Source organism: Aspergillus wentii (genome assembly GCF_001890725.1).
Source record: "Aspergillus wentii DTO 134E9 unplaced genomic scaffold ASPWEscaffold_7, whole genome shotgun sequence".
Lineage (NCBI taxonomy): Eukaryota > Fungi > Ascomycota > Eurotiomycetes > Eurotiales > Aspergillaceae > Aspergillus > Aspergillus wentii.
Genome location: NW_024467838.1, coordinates 1393715 through 1415331, shown reverse-complemented (window position 1 = coordinate 1415331; position 21617 = coordinate 1393715). Strand labels below are relative to the sequence as shown.

At 49.8% G+C, this 21617-nt stretch overlaps 12 protein-coding genes across 12 annotated transcripts; 7 read left to right on the top strand and 5 right to left on the bottom strand.

The window, feature by feature from the left end:
* Positions 1-329: 329 nt before the first annotated feature.
* On the bottom strand, positions 330-1419 carry ASPWEDRAFT_118248 (ketoreductase; the record flags this gene model as incomplete). The annotated part of the gene is made up of 2 exons (XM_040828805.1): positions 330-1193; positions 1243-1419. 2 exons carry the CDS (start codon positions 1417-1419, stop codon positions 330-332), a joined length of 1041 nt encoding a protein of 346 aa, XP_040685908.1.
* Positions 1420-1622: 203 nt separating this feature from the next.
* On the top strand, positions 1623-2413 carry ASPWEDRAFT_44323 (Erg28 family protein). The gene is made up of 2 exons (XM_040836239.1): positions 1623-1737; positions 1792-2413. The coding sequence occupies exons 1-2, from the start codon at positions 1672-1674 to the stop codon at positions 2146-2148; spliced, it is 423 nt and encodes a 140-aa protein (XP_040685907.1). The 5' UTR covers positions 1623-1671; the 3' UTR covers positions 2149-2413.
* ASPWEDRAFT_44322 (UDP-glucose:hexose-1-phosphate uridylyltransferase) lies at positions 2113-3857 on the bottom strand. Its single transcript, XM_040836238.1, has 4 exons — positions 3514-3857; positions 3277-3464; positions 2463-3228; positions 2113-2415 (listed from the first exon to the last, which is right to left on the bottom strand). Exons 1-4 carry the CDS (start codon positions 3612-3614, stop codon positions 2310-2312), a joined length of 1161 nt encoding a protein of 386 aa, XP_040685906.1. The 5' UTR covers positions 3615-3857; the 3' UTR covers positions 2113-2309.
* A 547-nt stretch (positions 3858-4404) lies between these two features.
* Positions 4405-5699, top strand: ASPWEDRAFT_655724 (F-box protein). Its single transcript, XM_040838800.1, has 4 exons — positions 4405-4554; positions 4606-4990; positions 5060-5437; positions 5492-5699. The coding sequence occupies exons 1-4, from the start codon at positions 4507-4509 to the stop codon at positions 5590-5592; spliced, it is 912 nt and encodes a 303-aa protein (XP_040685905.1). The 5' UTR covers positions 4405-4506; the 3' UTR covers positions 5593-5699.
* Positions 5700-6367: 668 nt separating this feature from the next.
* ASPWEDRAFT_161635 (putative GTPase NOG1) lies at positions 6368-9410 on the bottom strand. The gene is made up of 5 exons (XM_040829813.1): positions 9133-9410; positions 8931-9039; positions 8694-8795; positions 6948-8638; positions 6368-6891 (listed from the first exon to the last, which is right to left on the bottom strand). The coding sequence occupies exons 1-5, from the start codon at positions 9151-9153 to the stop codon at positions 6850-6852; spliced, it is 1965 nt and encodes a 654-aa protein (XP_040685904.1). The 5' UTR covers positions 9154-9410; the 3' UTR covers positions 6368-6849.
* Positions 9411-9746: 336 nt separating this feature from the next.
* Positions 9747-10809, bottom strand: ASPWEDRAFT_175523 (polyamine acetyltransferase; the record flags this gene model as incomplete). The annotated part of the gene is made up of 3 exons (XM_040831369.1): positions 9747-9770; positions 9823-10275; positions 10411-10809. The coding sequence occupies 3 exons, from the start codon at positions 10807-10809 to the stop codon at positions 9747-9749; spliced, it is 876 nt and encodes a 291-aa protein (XP_040685903.1).
* A 980-nt stretch (positions 10810-11789) lies between these two features.
* Positions 11790-13124, top strand: ASPWEDRAFT_655650 (HAD family hydrolase). Its single transcript, XM_040838799.1, has 3 exons — positions 11790-11968; positions 12017-12936; positions 12996-13124. The coding sequence occupies exon 2, from the start codon at positions 12186-12188 to the stop codon at positions 12891-12893; it is 708 nt and encodes a 235-aa protein (XP_040685902.1). The 5' UTR covers positions 11790-11968; positions 12017-12185; the 3' UTR covers positions 12894-12936; positions 12996-13124.
* Positions 13125-13296: 172 nt separating this feature from the next.
* arg2 (acetyl-CoA:L-glutamate N-acetyltransferase) lies at positions 13297-15514 on the top strand (the record flags this gene model as incomplete). Its single annotated transcript, XM_040828775.1, has 3 exons — positions 13297-13350; positions 13422-13574; positions 13637-15514. The coding sequence occupies 3 exons, from the start codon at positions 13297-13299 to the stop codon at positions 15512-15514; spliced, it is 2085 nt and encodes a 694-aa protein (XP_040685901.1).
* A 272-nt stretch (positions 15515-15786) lies between these two features.
* Positions 15787-16403, top strand: ASPWEDRAFT_139887 (thioredoxin family protein). The gene is made up of 2 exons (XM_040829392.1): positions 15787-15905; positions 15955-16403. The coding sequence occupies exons 1-2, from the start codon at positions 15883-15885 to the stop codon at positions 16274-16276; spliced, it is 345 nt and encodes a 114-aa protein (XP_040685900.1). The 5' UTR covers positions 15787-15882; the 3' UTR covers positions 16277-16403.
* Positions 16404-16451: 48 nt separating this feature from the next.
* On the top strand, positions 16452-18221 carry ASPWEDRAFT_44310 (sterol homeostasis protein ARV1). The gene is made up of 3 exons (XM_040836236.1): positions 16452-16654; positions 16703-16756; positions 16811-18221. The coding sequence occupies exons 1-3, from the start codon at positions 16466-16468 to the stop codon at positions 17876-17878; spliced, it is 1311 nt and encodes a 436-aa protein (XP_040685899.1). The 5' UTR covers positions 16452-16465; the 3' UTR covers positions 17879-18221.
* On the bottom strand, positions 17873-19000 carry ASPWEDRAFT_44307 (uncharacterized protein). Its single transcript, XM_040836235.1, has 4 exons — positions 18538-19000; positions 18396-18479; positions 18282-18334; positions 17873-18221 (listed from the first exon to the last, which is right to left on the bottom strand). Exons 1-4 carry the CDS (start codon positions 18546-18548, stop codon positions 18142-18144), a joined length of 228 nt encoding a protein of 75 aa, XP_040685898.1. The 5' UTR covers positions 18549-19000; the 3' UTR covers positions 17873-18141.
* Positions 19001-19722: 722 nt separating this feature from the next.
* Positions 19723-21516, top strand: ASPWEDRAFT_175517 (ankyrin repeat domain-containing protein; the record flags this gene model as incomplete). Its single annotated transcript, XM_040831368.1, has 2 exons — positions 19723-21399; positions 21451-21516. The coding sequence occupies 2 exons, from the start codon at positions 19723-19725 to the stop codon at positions 21514-21516; spliced, it is 1743 nt and encodes a 580-aa protein (XP_040685897.1).
* Between the last annotated feature and the right edge of the window lie 101 nt (positions 21517-21617).

The following is a 21617-nucleotide window of genomic DNA, read 5'->3' as shown; positions in this document are numbered from 1 at the left end:
GAGTGTCCAGGGGTGTTTTTGAAGAAAGACTAAGATAGGAGGGAAAAGAAATACAGGGAAAGAAGCAGCTCACAACAGCACGTGACATTACTACGAGAACAGAGGCATATCGAATAACTTTTAACAGTTTGTGGGAATTGGTGACCCGAGAAAGTAATATATTATAGTAGAATAACGAGGCACAATATCCCCAAGAACAAAGATAAAACATTAAATAGTTTTGAGTACACATACCAAGCAGTTCGTCATCTCTTCTCGCATTCAATTACATGAAGCACCCTAACATCCATACCCCTGACCATACTGCATCTTATATCTCCTATCACAACTTAGGTGCTCTTCTTTCCACTCTCCCGCTCAGCCTTGCGCAAGGCACGCTTGCGGATAGACTCGTGCATGCCACGGTTCTGGCCAAGGACGAACTTGTTCATGGTTCCGGTGATGCAGGTAAGGAAGTAGGCCATCAAGCCATGGCTCCAGTAAGGGGAGGAGCTGTAGGCATACGAAGGAGAACCACCGTTGCGGCCAATCTTGCCGAGGACCGACTTGACGAACGCGCGGGGATCAGGGATAGTAGCACTGGTGCGACGGATCTTAGACATGGCGGATGTGATGAGGTAGGCCTGGACGAGCTCGACAGTGATGCCATGCTGTTCCAGTTCCGAACCGAGAGAAGTAGACCACTGCTGCAGGAAAGCCTTGCTGCCGGAGTAGGTTGCCAGGAGGGGAGTGGGGAGGAGACCACCGAAGGATCCCATGGTCAGGACGAGACCACGCTTGCGCTGGATCATACCAGGGACAACGACCTGAGTAGCACGCAGAGTACCGGTGCAGTTGATGGTGATGATATCATTCATCTCCTCTTCGGGTGTCAGGGCGAACGGAGTAGGGATGCTGTGGCTCTTTCCGACATTGTTGACCAACACAGCCACATCGAGTCCATCAACCAGTTCCTTGAGCTTAGCATAGTCCGAGTCCTGGTTGCTGGCAAAGTCCATTGCCAAAATCTTGGTCTCCACGCCGGGGTTCTTCGAGGAGATCTCATCGCCCAAAGCGGTCAATTTCGATGCAGTTCGGGAAACGAGGAGGATGTTGAAGCCGGAACGAGCGAGCTGAAGGGCGAATTCCTTGCCCAAGCCATCGGAAGCACCTGTAACCACCGCCCAGCTGCCCTTGGGGCCGAACGAACGGAGCTGTACGGGTTAGTCTATTGATTCCAAGCAGGACGGGGCTGAAACATACCGGCTTTCCAGGAAGGACAAACAAACTAAGCAGGACCCTGACAAAGGTCAGAGCCCTGCAGGTGATGAACAGGCCACCGGTGGTCAGCAGGGCCAACGCGCCCAGAGTCTGCAGCCCCGGATCGACGTTTAGCTGCCACTTGGACAGGCAAGATGCGAATTTTGACACAAACTCCATGGCGCTAGTCTGCTAGGATACCCGAAGATGAGCTGTAGTCTGTAGGTGATTATTAAAAGAAGGAGGGAAACCACGAAAGTGGGCTGGGCGCTGGAGAAAATAACAAGCCAAAAGCAAATAAAGTGTTGGGGGAAGCTTGTCGGCGCCAAGACCGAACATCCTCGGTCTTCGTCGCTCCTTTTCAACCTCTGGCGGTCCTCAAGGTGCACACCAGACTGACGACCACCTGTGATTCCCCTCTTCAACGTGACAATGTCTGCTGAGCTTCTCTCTTACCTCCCTCCTTTTGAGGGCTATTTGCCCAAATGGCTGTTTTTGGTATGCAATTTCTCAGCTATTCCAGCAATTCGCATTTTCTGATTGTTCATCTAGGTCTCCGCTGTCTCTGCGGCCAACAGTCTTCAAGCCTACCTCTCCGAGCACTACGCTGCCAGCCTCTACAACGGTAGAACCTCTGACGGTCGCCCGTATACAAACGCTCTTTCTGGACGGACCTTTGGTACCTGGACCTTCCTCTCCGCCGTGGTCCGCATGTACGCTGCCTACAACATCACTACCCCTATTTCGTACGATCTCGCCGCGTGGTCGTTCGGTATCGCCCTGTGCCACTTTGTCGGTGAAGTGGCATTCGGCAGTGCCCATATCAAGGGACGATTCGTGAGCCCCTTGATTGTGGCTTCGTCTACTCTCGCGTGGATGTTGACACAGCGGGATTCTTATCTTGCTTGAGTTGGTGGACAGGTATATATTTGAATATTCTGTTGACAACAGACCCATTCGGACCCTTTATTGGGTGATGGACCGGATAATACAGATACCCATATATCAAAAGTACAATACGTCATTTCAAATCATTGCATCTTTACGATGTCTCGCCTCCGCGCAGTCCATCAGCCATCCAGCTTCTTCCTGTACAATTCTCCTCCGCAACCCCGTAATCTGGCCGCCGCTTGCTCGGGTGTGATATCACGCTGGGGCTCGCCCATCATTTCATAACTGGGTCTGTCAGCAACTGTGGAACAAAACCTAGGACAATAACTTACCCGACCAAGAACTTCCGCACGGTTGAGCTTCGGAGCAGGGGGGGATAGAAGTGGAAGTGCAGGTACGAGGCTTCGATTTCCTCTTCTGTTCCCTCGAGCGGTGCCTGGTGGATACCCATGCTGTACGGGAAGTGCGTTTCGAAGAGGTTGTCATACCGTCTGGTGATTTCGGCAATGGCCTCGGCCAGCTGTCTCTTCTCGTAGGCGTTCAAGTCGACGAGCGCGCGCTTGTGCTTCTTGCTGACAATCATGGTCTCGAAAGGCCAGGTAGCCCACCAGGGGCAGACCACCAAAAACGCGTCGTTTTCGAAGACCACACGCTCCTGTTTGTAGCTTTCCAGAGCGGCATAGTCCTCAAGCATGTGCTTACCTCCGCGCTCCCTACGATACTTCAGCAGCTGCTCCAGTTCCATGGCCGGCTCCTCGGGCAGCGAACTCGTGGTCCAAGCTTGTCCGTGCGGGTGGGGGTTCGAACAACCCATGGCGGCGCCCTTGTTCTCGAAGATCTGCATGTACCGATATTGCTCCTTGGGCTTTTCCAGACTGACCGTAGGAGAGGTGGGAGGCAGAGTGGTGGCGGGAGCGACGGCAGCAAGCGGCGACTTGGGCGACAGATGTGAGGTGTAGAGCTCGATCCATGCGTCAATAACAGGAACAATATCAACCGGCGACAAGTCTGCCAGAGTGAGGTTATGGGCTGCGGAAAAGGTGAGCACGTAGCATTTGCCCGTGACAGGCTCTGCCTTTAGGAAGAGCGACTCCAGGTCTACATCGGTCAGCTTAGCCATCTACATCTCCCATCGACTCAACACACCATCATTGCTGTTCTCCGGGTTGTAAGGTGCCTGTTCCTCCTTGACTGCGCTGTAATCATTCACGAAGATGAAGGTGCTGTCGTACTGAGGGTTGGAGTCTCCCTGCGCGCGCTGGTTTCCAGGACAGAGATAGCAGGAAGGATCGTAAGAAGGCAAGGTAGTTTTGGAGGGACTCTCCTGCTGTCCTCTACTTCATTCAGCTTCCATTTGGACACAAAATGCAAAATCCAACTTACTGCCAGGGCCGCTTGGTCCGGTGGGGTGAGACGAGGATATAAGAGCCCCTCAGCGGATTGAATCTCCGGTGGGAGATGTCATCGAGAACGCTTTCAACCATTGCGATGGGGTATAAACAGCTGGATGAATCTACAGAAAATAAAGAAAATAAAGAAGAAGAAGAAGAGTAAAAAACAAACAGAAAGAAAAGTGGCGATGGCAGCAAGCGATGATGGGGTTCAGGGACTCTCTTGGCGGGGCTCCGCGGGGTGATGCTGGGGACTCCGGAAATTTACTCAATCGGTACAACTACTGGATACTGGATACATAGGTAGTAGGTAGAATGATGGTGGAGTTACACAATGTATCATATATAAGTATGAGTATATATATGAGTGAGTATCAGTATGATAATATGTAGTATCTGGTGTAATAGAATCTGGGGTATATATACTCCGTAGTATTCTGACAGGCTGACAGTCCACGGCATCTTCTCAGTCGTAAATCGTATCTATCCCGAATCTCACACTGTGAACCGATTCGGAGAATCCCGATAATAATGGATCACTTCTCCATCGGAACCGACTCTCTCTCTCGTCTCGATTGCCCTTTAGTGACGGTTTCTTTCCGGTCGAGAAAAAACGATGGCAAATTTGAAAATTGGAAAAAATTTGCAAAAATCCAATCTCCGACCGGAACTTCCTCGCCGAAAAAAAAAAAAAAGAAAAAGGCATCCACTGACGTCAAGCCGCTTGACGCTAAAAAGGCGAAGATGGCGACGATCCCTTATCGCACTGAGGGGTTTTAAGAAAAAAAGTAACAGGAGAGAAGATCAATTCCAGTCTTGAAACACTGCCTATGTGGTATTGTATATGCACCTCTGGGACTACTTATACTTGGTGCTTGCCGTTGATTTCGAGCAGGTCATGGCTATGAATTGGCCGCTGTTCAATTTCTGATTTTGTGATTCTGTTACTTTTGCCTCCTACGAAGAAGAAGAGAAGAAGATCAAGATGGACATCTTCAACCCGTCTACCAGCCTCTACTCACTCCCTAATGAGGTATGTTGATGCTATTGACTTGATCTCAAGATGAGTCTCTAATCAGTTCAGGTCTTTGTCCAAATCCTCACGCCACTCTCGACTCACACCCTCCTCGCCCTCACCACCGTCTCGCACCGCTTCCATGCCTTGATTCTGCGCATCCTACACTACCGTCTACGAGGCGCCGCTCCCTTGAAGGACTACCAAATCATGCTGGAGTGCTTTCACCCGGGCTCCCGACTCACCAGCCCGGCCTTTTGCAAATACCTGGGCACCGACGACCTCAACGGAACCGATGGCCTGAGCGGCCGACATGAGGGAAAAGGATCTCTCTACGAGGATGTCGAAACAGCTCATCAACTAGGCAAGCTGGGCTCGGTCTACTCCCGATTCCGCCCTGAAACATGCGTGGAAGAAAGGGCTCGTGGAGCGCGATTGGTCGTTTCATCGTCGGGTAAGTCCCGTTGACATCGCCACATATTACTGGCTGTTATTTTGAAGGAAGGGCTAATTGTTCCGATAGACAAGGCCATGACCATGTCGCGCGATCTCGTCATTGCGCAGTTCGACGACTTCTCGCAGCTCAGCATCGCCGTCAACCTCGTCAAGGTCATGCCAAGGAGCCATTTGCTGCTTAGTGCCGTCACCGTGGAACAGGGCGTTATCCGACTTTTCAAGAACTGGCTCAAGGAACGGAATGCTGCTGGCCAGTGCGTTTCCTCCGACGGTCGGGCTACCGAAGCAAGCAATAGCACTAGCACGCCTAGCGATCGTCAGATGCTGTGGGTTGACGGCGAAAAGAACGTCGGCTTGACCATGCGAATCAAGGAAAAGAAGTACACCGGCAACACACCGGTGCCTACGACGGAGGGGACTGTGTGTTACGAGGTGGAGGTTGATGGTGAGTCTGATTCGTCGGTGTATGAAAGCTGAGGCGATGCTAACAACAACGCAGAAATATACATCCGCACGACTCGTCTCTTGATGACGCTGGAAAAGTCGCTGCAGGAGCAGCGCAAGAAATGCGCCCGTGCGGTGATATTCACACGCGCTTGATGATACCCTTTTTTTCTCTTCTCGTTTTTATTTTCTTTCGTTCTTGTCAAGAATATCGCATACAGGTTTGGGACTATTTTATCCGTACAGGACACAGGATGTTTCGGGTAACAGGATTTGCATGTTTCTTTTTTTTACTATAGATTGTTTGCTTTTTACATAGACCGATGCTTTTTATTTCGCTAGATTGACAGTTTGATACCAACTCAAGAACATGATTCGATTTCTGATTTCTGAGACCCTCAGATTTCACCAAACACTCAATCTCCTCCATCTTCAGTGGCAAAGGATAGACAACCTAAACCGGAGAAAAGGAAAACCCAACCAACCCAACCCAAACCTTGTGCCTCTCAATACTTTTCTCAACCACCGTTTACATCGCGCATCCAAAACCAAAATAATAACCATCATCATCATACCCATAGGTAAGTAATGATACCCACCCATCCACCCAAATCCAATCCCGATTCGACATTACTTTACGTACGTACATACCCAGCTATGTACACCCACATCTAGCCGCATCAACTAGACAGGGGATAGGGTTACATTTTGCGCGATTTCTTTTTCGGCAGTTGGACAGCTACATACTACCTTACGGTCTACGGAGGAGAGAGCTCCACCAACTCTCTACAAAACAAAAAACATGGTTTTTGGGTGAAATGCGGGGAAATTGGCGGTGGATGTCATTTGGCGTTAGCTTTGCATATGTATGTAGGCTGTGCTGTGCTATGTATGCTATGCTATGCTATGTGTTATGTGTGGAAGGCAGAAGGAGCGGTGATGAATTGGTTTTTTTCTTCCTACTTTTTACTTTTTGGTATTTCTTGGAGTTTGCCTTGAATTGGTTATTATTTAGGTAGCTATGGTGTTTGTGGCTTTTGTGGTGGTTGGTTGGATAGTTGCATCCAGGGCGGCAGGGGTAAAGGTAACCCTACCTAGATGAAGCGCCCAACCAGTTCAACTATTCAAGATGTAGAATGACGACACAAATCTAATTCCTCATATTCAAAAGCCGATGCATAATATGTGCTCTTCCAAAGTCATCTGCATATATTTCAAGACAGCTCTATACCTATGTAGGTAGTAATGTAAATCGATTGGTATTTTACGGAGTAATCCATGAAAAACACTTCATCAAACACGGCCAAAAACTGAACAACTACTCCCAACGCCTTTTTTGACACCCGGTCCCAAGACCAATATAGAATATTAGAAACGGACTTCGTCTCATCGTCAGCAGAGTCAACGAATTCCTTAACGGCGCTGCGTCTTGCCGATAGTACGTTTTCCGGCAAACTAAAAAGATCAAAAGTCAGTATACGCACAATCTTCACGATGATGTCAGAACATACCAAATGCTTGGGAAGGGATGCAGTCGTGTGTCGATCGGCCTCTCCCGCTCTGGCCATGCGGTTCATCTTCTTCTGTCCCAGCTTGGCCAGGCGCTCCGCCTTGTCGCGGGCCGCTGCGTCTGTCACACCGTCGTTGCGACGATCGGTAGCAGCCTGGCTGCGTGCACGTCCCTTGGCCTTGGCAATAGCCTGGCGAGGGTCTGATGGGTCCACGTCCATGGCATCGTCCATGTCGACATCGCGGGTTGTTGGACGGCCACGGGCCTGGCTCTGCGAGCGAGCACGGGCCGAGGCAGCATCGACGTCGTAGCCAGCCTCGTGCAGAGCATCCTCCATCTGGGACAGCTTCTTGGCCTTGGCGCTGCGAGGAATCTGCGCGCGGTTCTTGAGCGACTTGCGCATCTTGGCTTCGTTGCGCATCAAAGCCCGCTTCTCGCGGATCAGGTCCGCCTTCATACGGGTGTCGGCGTCTTCGGCATCCTCCACACTGTCGTCCGAGTCGTAGTATCCATCGTCCTGGAGCTTCTCCTCCTCTTCTTCCAGAGTGGCCAGCTTGGACTCGATATCCGGGTCCACAAAATCGTAAATGTTCTTTCCGTTCCACACTTCGGGGATCTTGTCGTGCTTCCACTCGTCGTCGGCCAGATCGTAGTTCTTCTTGAGGTCGATGTTGTAGACACCAGCTCCACCGTTCTCCTCCTCGATGTCCCGCTCCAACATCCTCCGGTTGGGGTCGTTCTTGTCGTATTTCGTCAGTCCCTTCACAGCATCAGGGATAAAGGCCTCGCGCACACCGCCCATGGGCTGTGCAACGTGGATACGGGCAAGAACATCGCCCAGACGTCCACCAGGAGTACCGGCATTGCTGGATCCGGACTTGAGCTTCTGAGCCACACGCTCGGCCAGGAGCTTGTCGCAGGCTGCGTTCTTCACACCTGTCACACCCTCAGTGGTGGTGCAGGACAGCTGCAACATCTCCACATCGCCCGACTTCAGGATGGCCTCAAGCTCCTGCTGGTATTCGGGCTCCAAGTCCTCGGGACGACGCACATCAATCTTGTTCACAACAAGAAACACGATCTTGTTGGCGAACAAAGGTCGGATACTGTTGAACAACTTGATCTGGTCGGGGACGGAGTAACCGCACTGCTCCGATAGGTCCATAAAGTACATGATGGCGGACCGCAAGTGGGCAATGGCAGTAATGGACTGCATTTCAATGGTGTTCATCTCTTCCAGAGGGTGGTCGAGAATTCCGGGGGTATCAATGGCCTGGAATCGCAGGTACTTGTAGTCAAAGTGACCGACGAACAAACTCTTGGTGGTGAAAGCATAAGGCTGCACATCAACATCGGCACGGGTGATGCTGCGCAGGAAGCTGGACTTTCCGACATTGGGGTATCCGCAAATCAACAGAGTACGAGTGTTGGGATCGATCGCGGGAAGACGGCCCAAATGTTGACGGACCTGCTCAAGGTAGACGAGAGGGTCCTTGAGACGTCTGCAGATGGTGGCCATACGACCGAGACCAGCGCGCTTCAGCTGCTTACACTGGAACAATGACTGAGCATATTTAATAAGACGGACATAGTCGCGGGAGACGGTTTCAATGAGATGCTTGGCCGTCGAGACCTGACCAAGAGCAATTCTGAAATGGTCGGCATCGTAAAGAGTGTTCATCAAATCCTTGTCTGGTAATTATTAGTCCCCGAAAATCCATAATCATCGTTCGGAAGAAAAACTTACGAAAAGGGTGAATATCCTGCAATCTCGGAAATCCATCGAGAATGGCCTGGAACTTTTCGCAAAAGGTTTCCTGGGTGTATTTGACCTTTCGAGTGTAGAATCCTGTTCGCCGACAAAACGTTTTCTCACATTAGCGACTGTGCACACACTATCGATAATTTCCGACCATAATCTTTTCGGATCTTGCTTCCACCACCGTCCGGCCCAACATGTCAAAACAATCGGGATCTTCAATACCTCTAATACGGCTGATCTTGAAACCGGCGCGGATCTGCGTAGGCAGCTGTCTCTGAGTGCGACTAAGGACGATATCCAGGAATTCCTGGCTCGTGGGCACCGGGGCAATCTAATCAAGCGGTGAAAAAGAAAAAAACAGTCAGTCAACCGGAAACAAAAACTCGATTTGACAGGTCGAATCGCTGCGGGAAAAGAAACTCACATCTTTCCACGTCGTCTTCATGATGGGCAACCGATTCAGAGTCGATAACAGGGGACGACTCTCGAGATGCCTTGAGGTTGTAGAGGTAGTGGTGGGTTGTTCTTCTTAGACGCTCGACTTTTTTTTTTTCTTTTCTCCAAAGGCAAAAAAAAATTATTCGCGGGCGGTCGACGGGCGGTGAGCGAATGTGGGGGATTTGATTTGGCAGTACAGCCGAGAAGAATTTTCTATCTCATGCGATATGAGGATATAGGAATAATACCTAATATATAAAGAAATATAAAATACTAGAATCTATACTCAGATCATGTACATTGACTATAACATGGACTACGGTACACAATATCGTTGCCCTGATCAAACCGACCGCCCGTCGTGTTGAAGTGTAAAATCCGGCCATCAAGAATCCGCCCTAGAATCATCATAGCCCAGAACAAAACTCCGTTGCTTTTCTCTTGAACCCGCCGTGTGAGACCAAAACCAGAGTACAACCAGGATGAGAATAAAGGTATAAATGGAAATACGGAAAATGAAAAGAAAAGAAAAGCGGAATCAAATGCAATCGAGTAACATCATGTCCATGCCGAGAGGATGCAGAATCAAACAGCAGGTATTTATTCTTGAATAAACTCCATAACCTGATATCGTCAGCATACTGGCCCATGGATGGAAGCGAAAATGAGGACTTACTAAATCATACCAACCACCGCCACCGAATTTACAATTGCTAGGACCAGTGTTCTCGAACCCAAGCGACTCGTAGAATGGAATCAAGTTGTCGTGGGAGATAAGCGCAATGCGCTCCGCAATAGCCGCTTCCTTAATGCGCTGGATATACGCCTTCATCAAAGTGCTGGCGACCTGCTTTCCCTGATGTTCGGGCAGAACCGCAAGGGAATGAATAACGATTGTAGCACCGTACTCATCATGACCGAGGGTTTCTCCATTCTCGATGGTCATCCGCTCGGTCTGCCACTTGGGCGGGAGCAGCATGGAAGCATCTGTCACGCGAGGCCCCGAGGTCCGAGTAGCAACGACATGTCCAACCAGCGTTGGACGAGGTTTGGCCTGACCTTCTTGAAGGATGGGAAGGGTGAAGAGACCCAGAGTGAGTTCAGGACACCTTCCGAGGCGGTAGAGGAACTTCATAAGGCCCATAGTCAGCATTTTTAAACCAAAAACTTCCCGGGTAAGATATAAGAGCCGCGAAACGAGGAGCACGCCCCGTCGGCGCCAGACAACGTAGAAACCCGGAATTCTTTAGATGGTTCAACATACTTTCTCGCGACTGCAGCGCTCTTGTTCCGGGAAAGCACTTTCCACATTCACACAATCATCCACGTTCGACTCCGTCAAAACCTGTACGAAGGGGTGCAATTCCTCGAGTTTGGTGCGGTGGTGAACAGGTGGGCGACGAAACCAGTATGGAAATTCGTTTATATCATCGTGATCAACAGCGACATAGTCCTCATCCACCTCCTCTTCATCGTCTTCGTCTAAATCTGCGTCTTCGAGGGGAAGCCCGTTGGCAATGGCAATTCCAGCACGGTTGCTGAAACTAGAGACATCATGGTTGTCAATGAAATGAAGCCCGGTGTCATGTTCGTCGGACGTCTTGAGGCCGTTGCTGCCATGGTCAGAGAGGGTTTCTGACGGCCGATCGCTGAGATCCGACATGATGAAGCGATTGATTGTGCAAAAAAGGATTCCGAGAAAAAATGCGACAAGATCACAGAAGACGAGTCTTCAATGTTTCTGGCAATAAATTTTATCGAGAATACTCCGTTCAAAACGCACGACAAAGCAGGTATCTCCGAGCAGTAAACCGCAGGGAAAGTGTGGTGGGTGTTGAAGAATCGAGGAAACCGAGTAATCGGAAGGGCTAGAAAAGGGTGGAGATTAGCTCAATGCGGGTGATAAGAACAGGCCAAGGTACGACTTTGGGGTTGCATCCAGGCTGTTAGGATAAGTGTACAAGACGCAAGAGAGGGAGATGGATGAATATAGGAAGGTCGAAGGGAGGATGGATAGGTTCACAAAACCGATCTCACCGGGATGGTCGGGCGCAAGGGATTATTATTCTGCGAGACAGAGTTCAAGAATTTACGGTGCGTGCCAAAGCGAGGGGTTGCCACAAGGGGAAGCTGAGGAAACGACTCGAGATGGAGACTTACTTGAAAGACAACACACAGATGATAATCGATCAGATATCCAGATGATGGGGGATTGCGCAAGAGATGCAGGTCAGATGCAGAGCAGAATCCTGAATTCTGGAGCAAAAGGAGAGGACAACGCGGGGCAGCGATAAAGTCGAGTTCGAGGCGAGGTCGAGATACCGATCAGTACTTGTGCTCGGGCGGGATTTCCCTGGAAAGCCAAGTACCTCGAGGTACCGGTACATGGGCATCTTCTCAACCATCACCACATCACAGCACTTATCTCCATCTTTTCTACCCCATCACGATGCTCAACTTGGGACTGGCCATCAGGATGTAGCACCCACACCAATGAGGTCTCACTCGAGTAATCAATCCTCGTCGTTTCACTACAATCAATCCTTGACCCCTGCAGATCATCACGAGTCCAGCTGACGAGAGCTCATTACTGCATCCAGTTGGGTGCAGTCTTTTGAAGACTTGGTTGATGCAAAGTCGATAGAAGGACAAAAAGTAGAAATAGCATTATTGATATCGCAAACCCACATGGAGCACTGCCATGCTTTGATCCGTGCTTGGATATTGGATATTATCACCAGGTGGAAGCATCTGCAGCAACCGCCCCAGGCGCTGCAAGCCCCATGGACTGCTGGATGGCGTCTGGGGATATTAATATACTGGTTCTCTAACTATTTGGATCTGAGTAAACCTTGTCTAATGCTTGCTAGTGGAATCCTGGAAGCATTCACCGACGAGGGGTTTCAAGATCCGCGTAGACGGGGGTTTAGCGACAAGGCTGGCCTGGTCCTCTTAAGACGTGAATATCCTGGCCTGGATGACCTGTACATTGTACAAACATCTTAATCGTCACATTTTCCGAGCAATCATACCTTCACCATGACCCGTCTGGTCATCTTTGACTTTGATGGCACTCTTTTTGACACCATCCAATGCGTCGAGCATTCAGTCAAGCTCACCTTCGAGTCCCTCCTCCCCACTCATGTCCCCGCGCCAGCCGACATCCATTCTTTAATCTCCAGCGGTGCCGGCATCTCAGACACGTTGCGGGCCCTCCATCCCGACACCGCCGTCTTCAATGCTACAGAGGACCAGTGGGTCGTCAGGTATCGTGAGCTGTACGCTACACATGGCCAATCCCTCACCAAGCCCTATCCCGGTGCAGAACGGCTGCTGCGGTACTTGAAATCGGAGAATATCCCGACAGCCATTGTAACCAACAAGGGTATCGCGGCGGTCAAGACCGCACTGGAGCAGAACGGGCTTAAAGAATATGTGCCCGAGGATCTGATAGTCGGTGATAAAACGCCCGGAGCAAAACGGAAGCCTGATCCGGCGAGTTTTGCCAACGTGCTGGTGCCCACTTTAAAGGCACGATATGGGGTGGAGGGGCTAGAGGATGGGGAAGTGTTGATGGTAGGGGATACTGTTGCGGACATCAAGTTTGCAGCCAGCATTGGGGGGAAGATATGCTGGTGTCGATACGGACAAGGCGATCATGCAGAATGCAGCGCGTTGGACCCTGATTTTGACGTTTCTTCACTGGGGGATCTGGTCGAAATAATTGGGAGGGAAAAGGGGATATGACCCGTTTGTCCGGTTACGGAGTATGTATTCAATAATGTACAGAGTACATGTTGACTCACCCTGTCTATTTAGATATACACTAACATATTATCAAAATGTCAGATGGAGTAGATTAGATGCCCTAGACCGTTCTTTATACACCTGAAACAGATCAGCGTTGTCGGCGATGCGAGATAAAACCGAGCGGGATGCGTCATTATCCGCAACGACTCATAATTTTCCCCGGCATGCAGAAAAATAGAACCTCCACGCTGTTTGTTGTTTAAAATATCTCTGCCCCCATGTCTTGAGACATTTTTCTCATTGCTTTTGCTGCCTCGTTATATTTCCCCTTTTCGCTTTTCTCTTCTTCTATGCATTCGTCACTGTCATGCGTTTCTTGGGTCTTCGACAGGAATGAAACATGAGCACAAAGACACTGACTTGGCAGCGGACTGCTAAGTCCTCCTTGCTGAAGGTACGACCCTGCTGCGGGATTTTGAAACTAACCAATTGGTCGGAATCAATTGTCTGACAATTACTCTCTAGAAGCAAAATGTCCCTCTCTCTCACAACCAGCCGTTCTCGCGCTCCTTCTCGTCCTCCGCCGACCGTCGAGTCAACCACCGCGCCGAATTTTCCAGCAGCAGCTCCAGCTACGATCGGTTGGGCCGTCGGGCCAAGGAAAAGTTGTTGGATCGGGTATGGCTTCCATGATAGTGTCAGGCTTACAATGTGTGGGTGCTAATTCTTTGGAATGTTAGGAATTCTTTCTCAGTCTGCTGAGCTCTGCCTCCACCAAGCGAGAGGCCAAATCCTACCTCGCTCGGCTCAAGGCTAACGAGCCAAATCCCAAATCCGCAACCCCAGAACCACAAGCGACCGCAGGTCAATCATTACCGCTGGGCGTCAATTTGGGATCCTTCTACGGCGCCTCGAGATCAGTTTACGATAGCCCAGTATTCCGGCAGGATTCGACTCCCACACCTCACGCGCCAGAGCTATCGGAGAGACTACACTCGGCATTGATTAAAATCACCACGCCGCAACTGCTTGATAAGTCTGTTCTAGATGGCGTGGCAAAAACATTGGCGCAGCTTAACCGCTTGGGTATGGCCTGTTGTGTTTTGGTCGATCCCGGGGTAAAAGGCCATGACAATGTGTTGCGCAAAATCGCCATAGAACAAGCGGATCGCATTTCCACTGCTGTGGATGCGCAGCCGGACTCTAAATCCGTCCGTCTCGACTCCGTCTTGTCGATTCCCCCTGCAAGCCCCGGTCTGCCGAGAGTGTTATCGCGAAAAGCACTTTTGAACCCACTGCGAGACGGACAGACCGTCATTATCGCCCCGATTGCCTATACAGAGGATGTGCCAAAAGCAGTCTTTGTTTCTGCGGATGATGCTTTCCTAGCACTTACCAAAGAGCTTGCTGGTCTGGCAATGGTTCCCCACCCGGATGAAGACCCGCTACAGACGGCCGAGAAGATCAGTAATTTACAGAAGGAGGTGTCCTTGGACCGAGTAATTCTGCTGGATCCTCTGGGTGGTATCCCGTCTTTTAGTGGCCCGCAGTCATCCCATGTTTTTATCAACATGGAGCAGGAATATGGTGACATTGAAGCTCAGCTGCGTCGGCTACAGTCGTCCGCAGGAGTTGAAAAACCGTCTGTTTCCGCTCCTGGTGTCAACTCAACGATCTCCACTTCCCCTAGTCAAGCAGGATTGGACTCGGAGAAAAGCGTTCTCGATGGGCATCTGGGTAACCTTCAACTTTCCCAGCAAGCGCTGGCCATGTTACCAGCCGCTTCGTCGGGTATAATCACCTCGCCATTGGAGGTTTCCAACTCAGCCAACACACCTCACCCTGCCGCACCAGACGTATCTGCCGTGGGAACTAGGCGACAGAGGAACCCACTCATCCACAATCTACTTACCGACAAACCTCTACTTTCTTCATCTCTACCTTTGAGTAGGCGAGTTACCAAAAATGGCGGCTCAAACACCGTCAGTACACCCACTTCCCACACAACCTTTGTGAAACGCGGCATGCCTCTTACCGTCTTGCCTGATCCACGTGTGGAGATGTGGACACCCCAACATCGGCCGCGGTTAAAGTTGGACGACCCATCTATCGACTTACCCCGCCTCGTCCACTTGATTGAAGACTCTTTCAACCGGAAACTTGACGTCCAGGATTATCTCAACCGAGTCAACGACCGACTTGCTGGATTAATTATTGCGGGAGAATACGAAGGCGGTGCGATCTTAACCTGGGAACTGCCCCCTGGCGTCAAAGACGATGGTAGTGAAGAGAGCCTTTCACGAATGGTGCCTTACCTGGACAAGTTCGCTGTCCTCAAGCGCAGCCAGGGCGCGGGTGGTGTAGCTGATATCGTATTCAATGCTATGGTGCGAACGTGCTTCCCCGAAGGAGTGTGTTGGCGCAGTCGCAAGGACAACCCAGTTAATAAGTGGTACTTTGAACGGTCTCGGGGAACGTGGAAGCTGTCAGACAACAATTGGACTATGTTTTGGACCACGCCGAACCTGCCGAGTGATTCCCAGAAGTTTGAGGATTATGAGGCTGTGTGTCGAGCCATTCAGCCTAGTTGGGCGGACAACACAGGGGTGATTGATTAGTTATTCCAGGATGTATACATGAGATTAGCACAAGTATTGGAAAGCATAAATATATATGTTGATGTCTAAAATCTTGGCTTAATGACATTGTACGACCCCATACGTCATATCCTTAACAGTAAGCCAGTCAATATGCGAAATGCCGGGGCAATTGGCCGAATACTACCCAATACGACTTGATCATCCGATCTAATTCTGGTGGAAATGTACAGCCGTGGTTTGGGCACGTAGTTCGAGTATAAATGTAGCATTGACCAATAGTGAAGCAACATGTCGTTCTGCAACCATCCCCGGATACATATAAGAACGCAACCCCTCACTCAACCCCGCTGCTGAACAATCATTCATCACAATCCACAATTCTCACAATGGGTGTCACAGAAATCACCAAGTAAGTAAATTCTATCAACAGTATCCAATTCCAAACTGACAGAAAATAGCTTCAAACAATACATGGATGCTCTGGAAGCAACGACCGACGAGGTCGGCGACTCCAAGAACCCTCTAATGATCATCGACTGCTACGCCACCTGGTGTCCTCCATGCAGAGCCATCGCTCCCAAATTCGAAGAGTACAGCGACAAATACAGCCAGGCCGCTTTCTACAAGGTCAACGTTGACGAGGTCGAGAAAGTCGCTATGGAATTGGGTGTTCGCAGCATGCCGACGTTTATCTACTTTCAGGACGGAATCAAGGTCGAAGAGGTTGTTGGCGCTGCACCACAGAGGATTGAGGAGACGATTGTGAAGTTTCTTGAATGATTTAAATGACTGAAGATATCACGAATTAAGATGCATCTTTCCATTTGACATGACATTTATCCGCCCCCTGTAGACCACAGAGAATGTAAACAGAGCAAACAAGCCAAACCAATCAAACACTCTCTGCATCAACGGCATCAACGAGGAGATTCTCGATCTTCATCGCCTCGACCATGCGTCAATGACACGATGCCCATCTGCATCGAATGCTCCTATCCTGTCTCGCACCTGTATAGTACTTACAGCCGTGCCGATGACCGGTCGCTGGGCAAGGGCGTGCGTCTGACGCAATGTCCGCGCTGTCAGCGGTTCGCCGACAAATACGTCGAGCATGACTTTGTTGTGCTGTTTATCGATCTTGTCCTGATCAAGCCTCAGGTATGAGCTGTCACTTTATATTTTACTGGCAGTGGCCTAATGGGATAGGTCTATCGACATCTTCTTTTCAATCGTCTGGGGAGAGTGGATAACCAATTCGATGTAAGTTACATGTCATGAGACTGCCTGGCTTTGCGATACTGATTATTGTTGAAGCGTTCGATTATTCGACTCGGAATTCTTCTCCTTCTCTTTGACGTCTATCTAACATGGGCGCGCATTGAAAAATCCCAAACTCTCTCTGCGACATTTCTCTCCCGTGCCCCTATCATCGTGCAATACCTTTTCTTCCTAAGCTTGAACGCCCTTGCGACTCTCGCCCACCACCTGACTGTCCGTCTGCTGGCATCAATTCTCGTTCCCACGCCTCATCAGCCCTCGGGAACCGACAATAATACAACTAATAATAATAATGGTACTCCATCGGAGACTCTTGTCCCTTCGAATCCTACCACGCCGATTTTCCCCTCCTTTTCTATGAATTCACAATCGCAACAATCAAATACCCCTAATATCCCTACGAGTTCGCCAAAACTCACACCACGCAACTCCTACCAGGACAATTCACCACCACTTGGAACGGCAAGCTCATCAGGTGTCGACCATCAACAACCTGCTCAAGGGTCTGTGCCGCATCCGCCTCCTCCCCCGCCCCTGCGCCGCGCGTCCACGGCACCGGTGCAAACAATACAGCCTCTCCCGCCTCCGTCTCCGGCTAGCCCAGCAGCCATCAGCACGGCTCTTCTTGTCAGCAGCTGCGCCAAGCTTTTCCCTATTCTCCTTGTGATCTGGGGCCCAGATGGTAGCGGTTTCGCATCGAACGCGTATACACAGAATACCGACACAACGAGCGTCCCTGTACAACAAACGCTCGTCCGGGATACCTTGAATGGAATTACACCTGCCGCGACCGCAGTCGCAGCAGCAGCCACATCAGCTGTGTCAGGATCATCTACGTCTGTTGTAGAAGACTGGGTTGCGAAATTGGCGGCCACGATGCCCGCATCGACCCCGGGGAACTACCTGGCCAATCTTGTGGAGTTGATGGGCTCTCTTCTTTCGCTGAGTGCGGCAGATACGCATATGGCGCTGTTGAGTAACATCGAGGCGTTGTATATTCTACTAGGATGCGGATATCTGCGTGCTGTGGCGCTGGCGGTTGCGGGACAAGTGGCTCGCTGGACAGTCCAGAGAGTAGTCTTAGGTGGTGTGGGAGTTGGGTAGTCATCGTTATTTATTGAGATAATATTCATCTTCAAGTAATCAAGGAAACTTACATATCTGCCAAAGCCATGACTCCAGAAGTAATACTGGATTATGTGTAACCGTAAACGCTGAAAGCGAGAAAAAAACATGTAAAAATAGGAAAACAAGGATATGATATAACTATACAAAAACCGAATCTCTGTTTGTTTCATCTGGGCCACATACTTCACTTCTCAAATTCCCTCTTCTCATCTATCTCATCCAAACTCCGTGTAAACATCTTATTCCGGTACCCGTCCAGGTCTGATATCTGATCTCTTGGGCGAGATGAGAGGATGCCATTGTGCAAGGAATACAATAGCTGGTCAGCGTTAGCATTCTACCTTATCCAACTTCCACTATGAGATATAATATCACTTACCCCACATGAGATAACACGAAGCGAATGATAGAATGAGCGTACTTCTCCAAAGTCTGCATAATAAATTAGCAAGCATGCTCTCAATCACCCCGGGTACAGCATCGAATAACTCACGTCTGGTTTTCGCCCTTTGGACTAAACACCCAGGCAACGACGGAAGCGAGGACGATGAAAATCAGTCCGATGACGAGACTCCACCTGTGCTGTGTTAGAATATCGTCCTCTCCATGTATGTATCTGCTGACGGGGTACATACCCGTTCGCCATTTTGAATGTTCTTTATTCGTAGTATCCTCGGTTTGATATAGAAGGGAGGTGTCGGAGATCAGGACCAGCCTAAACGTGACGATTCGACTCGTATTTGCAGGACTTTAGTAGTGGAATTTGGACAACTATCGTCGAACAACACGCCTTCTACTGATGTATTCGATCGAATAACCCGATGTCGGTCAGGTCTAATCGTTATCGTGTCCGTCTCGGGAGGGAATCGTCACGGATGGGAAACAAGGCACAGCGGTCACACGGAATGAGCGGGTGTGATGGTCCGGCTGGGATACGATTTGTGTAAATCCCGATTTCAAAGATGGCGCGGGTCGTGGGTTATTCTCGTGAAGCTGTTGCGGACCTGGATTTCCTCCGCTCGACGTCGGCGGAGCTCTACAGCAGACGAGCTAGGGACAGAGGTTAGGTGGCATGGCGGCCTGAGGCAGCAGTGTGGCTTTGGTTAGCTTGTGTGGCGGTGGCAGTTGGCGTTTGTGGCGGGCGCGGGTTTCACGTGAGGTGGACTGCCCTATCCACGAGACTGTCTTGTAATCTTCAAGACTTCAACAACTTTGTCATAATGGCTGGACTTTCTTTACGGCTCAACATGTACATGATAGCTGTCGCGTGTGCGCTTAATTATGGTCCCATAGCATATAAATTAATGACACAACGCGGATCAATGGCCATCGCCTAGATATGGCCAGCTAAATAAACAGAAATCAGTGGTCATGGGCATCCACACAGGCATCCGTCAGGTCAGAAGAACATTGTTAAAGAGAAGACAAGAGATGGACCCCCAGTATGTAAGTTGCGCTGAGACATATCTCATTCCTGGTGTTGGCGGAGTATGTATGTCTAGACCGCCCTTTTGTGAGGCTATTTCCATTGCTAACCAGTGCAGGTAAAAGCCAGAATAGGCACGAGCTATGGGTAAGAAATATCTCCGAGATAAATACCTAATGTGCTATATTTCTACATATGGTATATGGTGTAGGCAACGACCCCCTTGCTTCGGGAGGGTTTGATATACAACTGGCTGTACATTCAGACGGGATCGCTGCCTGGGATGGCAGTAAAGACATAAGTATTCCACGTCTCTTTCTTATTGTCTATCAGAAAATTACCTTTCTCATTATAAATCTTGTTTAAACCTCACCAAAGCATCAACAGACCAACCATGTCTCTTATATTAATGGAAATTTATGACCACCTCCTATATACAGCAGCAAACGGCCATTCGGGACAGATAAAACAGCTCTTGCAAAAGAAAGACCTCATCATCGACCTCGAGTGTCCAGACGACGACGGCCGAACCCCTCTTATACTGGCCTCTAAGAACGGCCACGCAGCCACCGTGAAGCTACTTCTCGACAACGGCGCCAATATCGAGGCCACCGAGAGATGTCACGGCTTCAACTCACTTATACTTGCGGTTATTCACGGCCATAAACAAGTTGTCAATATTTTATTGGAAAGGAAAGCGAATATTGAGGCTGGCGACTTTTTATCTCGTACTGCGCTTTTTTGGGCCGTTGCGAAAGGCATCGAAGGGATGGTGGAGCTGCTGCTTGCGAACAAGGCAAATGTCGATGCTCGAGATAAACGCGGCCTCACGGTGCTTTGGGTGGCGGCTGATAGCGGGCGCGAAAATATAGTCAAACAGCTCCTCGACCATGATGCGGATATCGAGTTCAAGGACCCCAGATTTTACAAGACGCCAATAGCAGTGGCAGCGGAGAAAGGCCATGAAGAAATAGTCGAGATGCTTCTGCAGAGAAATGCAGACATTGAGACTGCAGATGTGAATGGCCAAACGCCATTGTTATTGGCAGCAAAGAATGCTCAGGAGGCAGTTGTGAAGTTGCTTCTGGAGAATGACGCCCAAATAGACAGAGAAGATGACCAGGGACAGACTGCTCTGGCATTGTTCTCGGTCTGCTGCGCTGCACCACCGACCAAGCCAGTCAACATGGCTGGGACGATGCAGCTGCTGATACGGAGCCATGCTGATATCAACACGGAGGATAGACATGGGCGAACACCACTTTGTCTAGCTGCGATGGCTGGTCAAGAAGCAAAGGTCAAACTGTTAATCCAGCGAGGAGCCGATATTGAGCACCGGGACGACTTTGGACAGACTCCCCTTGCACTTGCTGCTTGGTATGCTCACCCAGAAGCAGTAGGTGTACTCCTTAAGAACCATGCCGACACCGAATCGATAGATAATAATGGCTTGACACCGCTATTGCTGGCCGTCGAGGAGCACCCCGGAAGGCTCGGATTTCCTTTTCGCATCAGGGCTCAGCAAAGAGAAGTGGTGAGGCTGCTGTTGGACAACAAGGCCAACGTCGATTGTCAAGACAAAAAGGGCCGCAATTCGCTTTCCATCGCCGTGCAATGGGGTCATGTTGAAATGGCAAAGCTGTTGTTGGATAGCACAGAGAGTATCCAGCTTGACTCGGCTGATCGCCTTGGGAGAAGTCCGATCTTCTATGCTGCTATCCATGGTCATGGAAGTATCCTCAGCCTCCTCGTCTCTTACGGCGGTCTGATCCATCAGAAGGATCATTATGCTGTCACCCCACTTCTTGCAGCGGTACAGCATGGTCACGAAGACCTAGTCCGTATGATTCTCAACCTTGATCCGATTCAAGAAGAACCAAGTGATTGCTTTGGCCGGTCTCTGTCATGGTGGATTCAAGCCACTGGAAATAGCTCTCTACGACGTCTTTTTACCGACAAAGGGATCAGGATATCTGGCATCTCAGTCCCTGAAGTTCACTTCAATTCGAGTGAACGATCGTCTTTATCCTGTGATGTTTGTACCCTCCCAATGTCCAAGGGTATATACTACGTATGTCAATCTTGCTATGGTGGTTTCAAGGTGTGCATACCATGCTATCAGTTCGGAGCGCGCTGTCTAGATGCTTCTCATGAACTTGTGCAAACCGCTTCATCCGCGAAGCAATAGCAAGAATCCTTCTCAAAAGATGATACTATAGGAGGAGAGGAATCAGATTAATCATGAAGTTTTGCATTGTCAAAGATTGATCGCGATGGTAACTGGTCGAT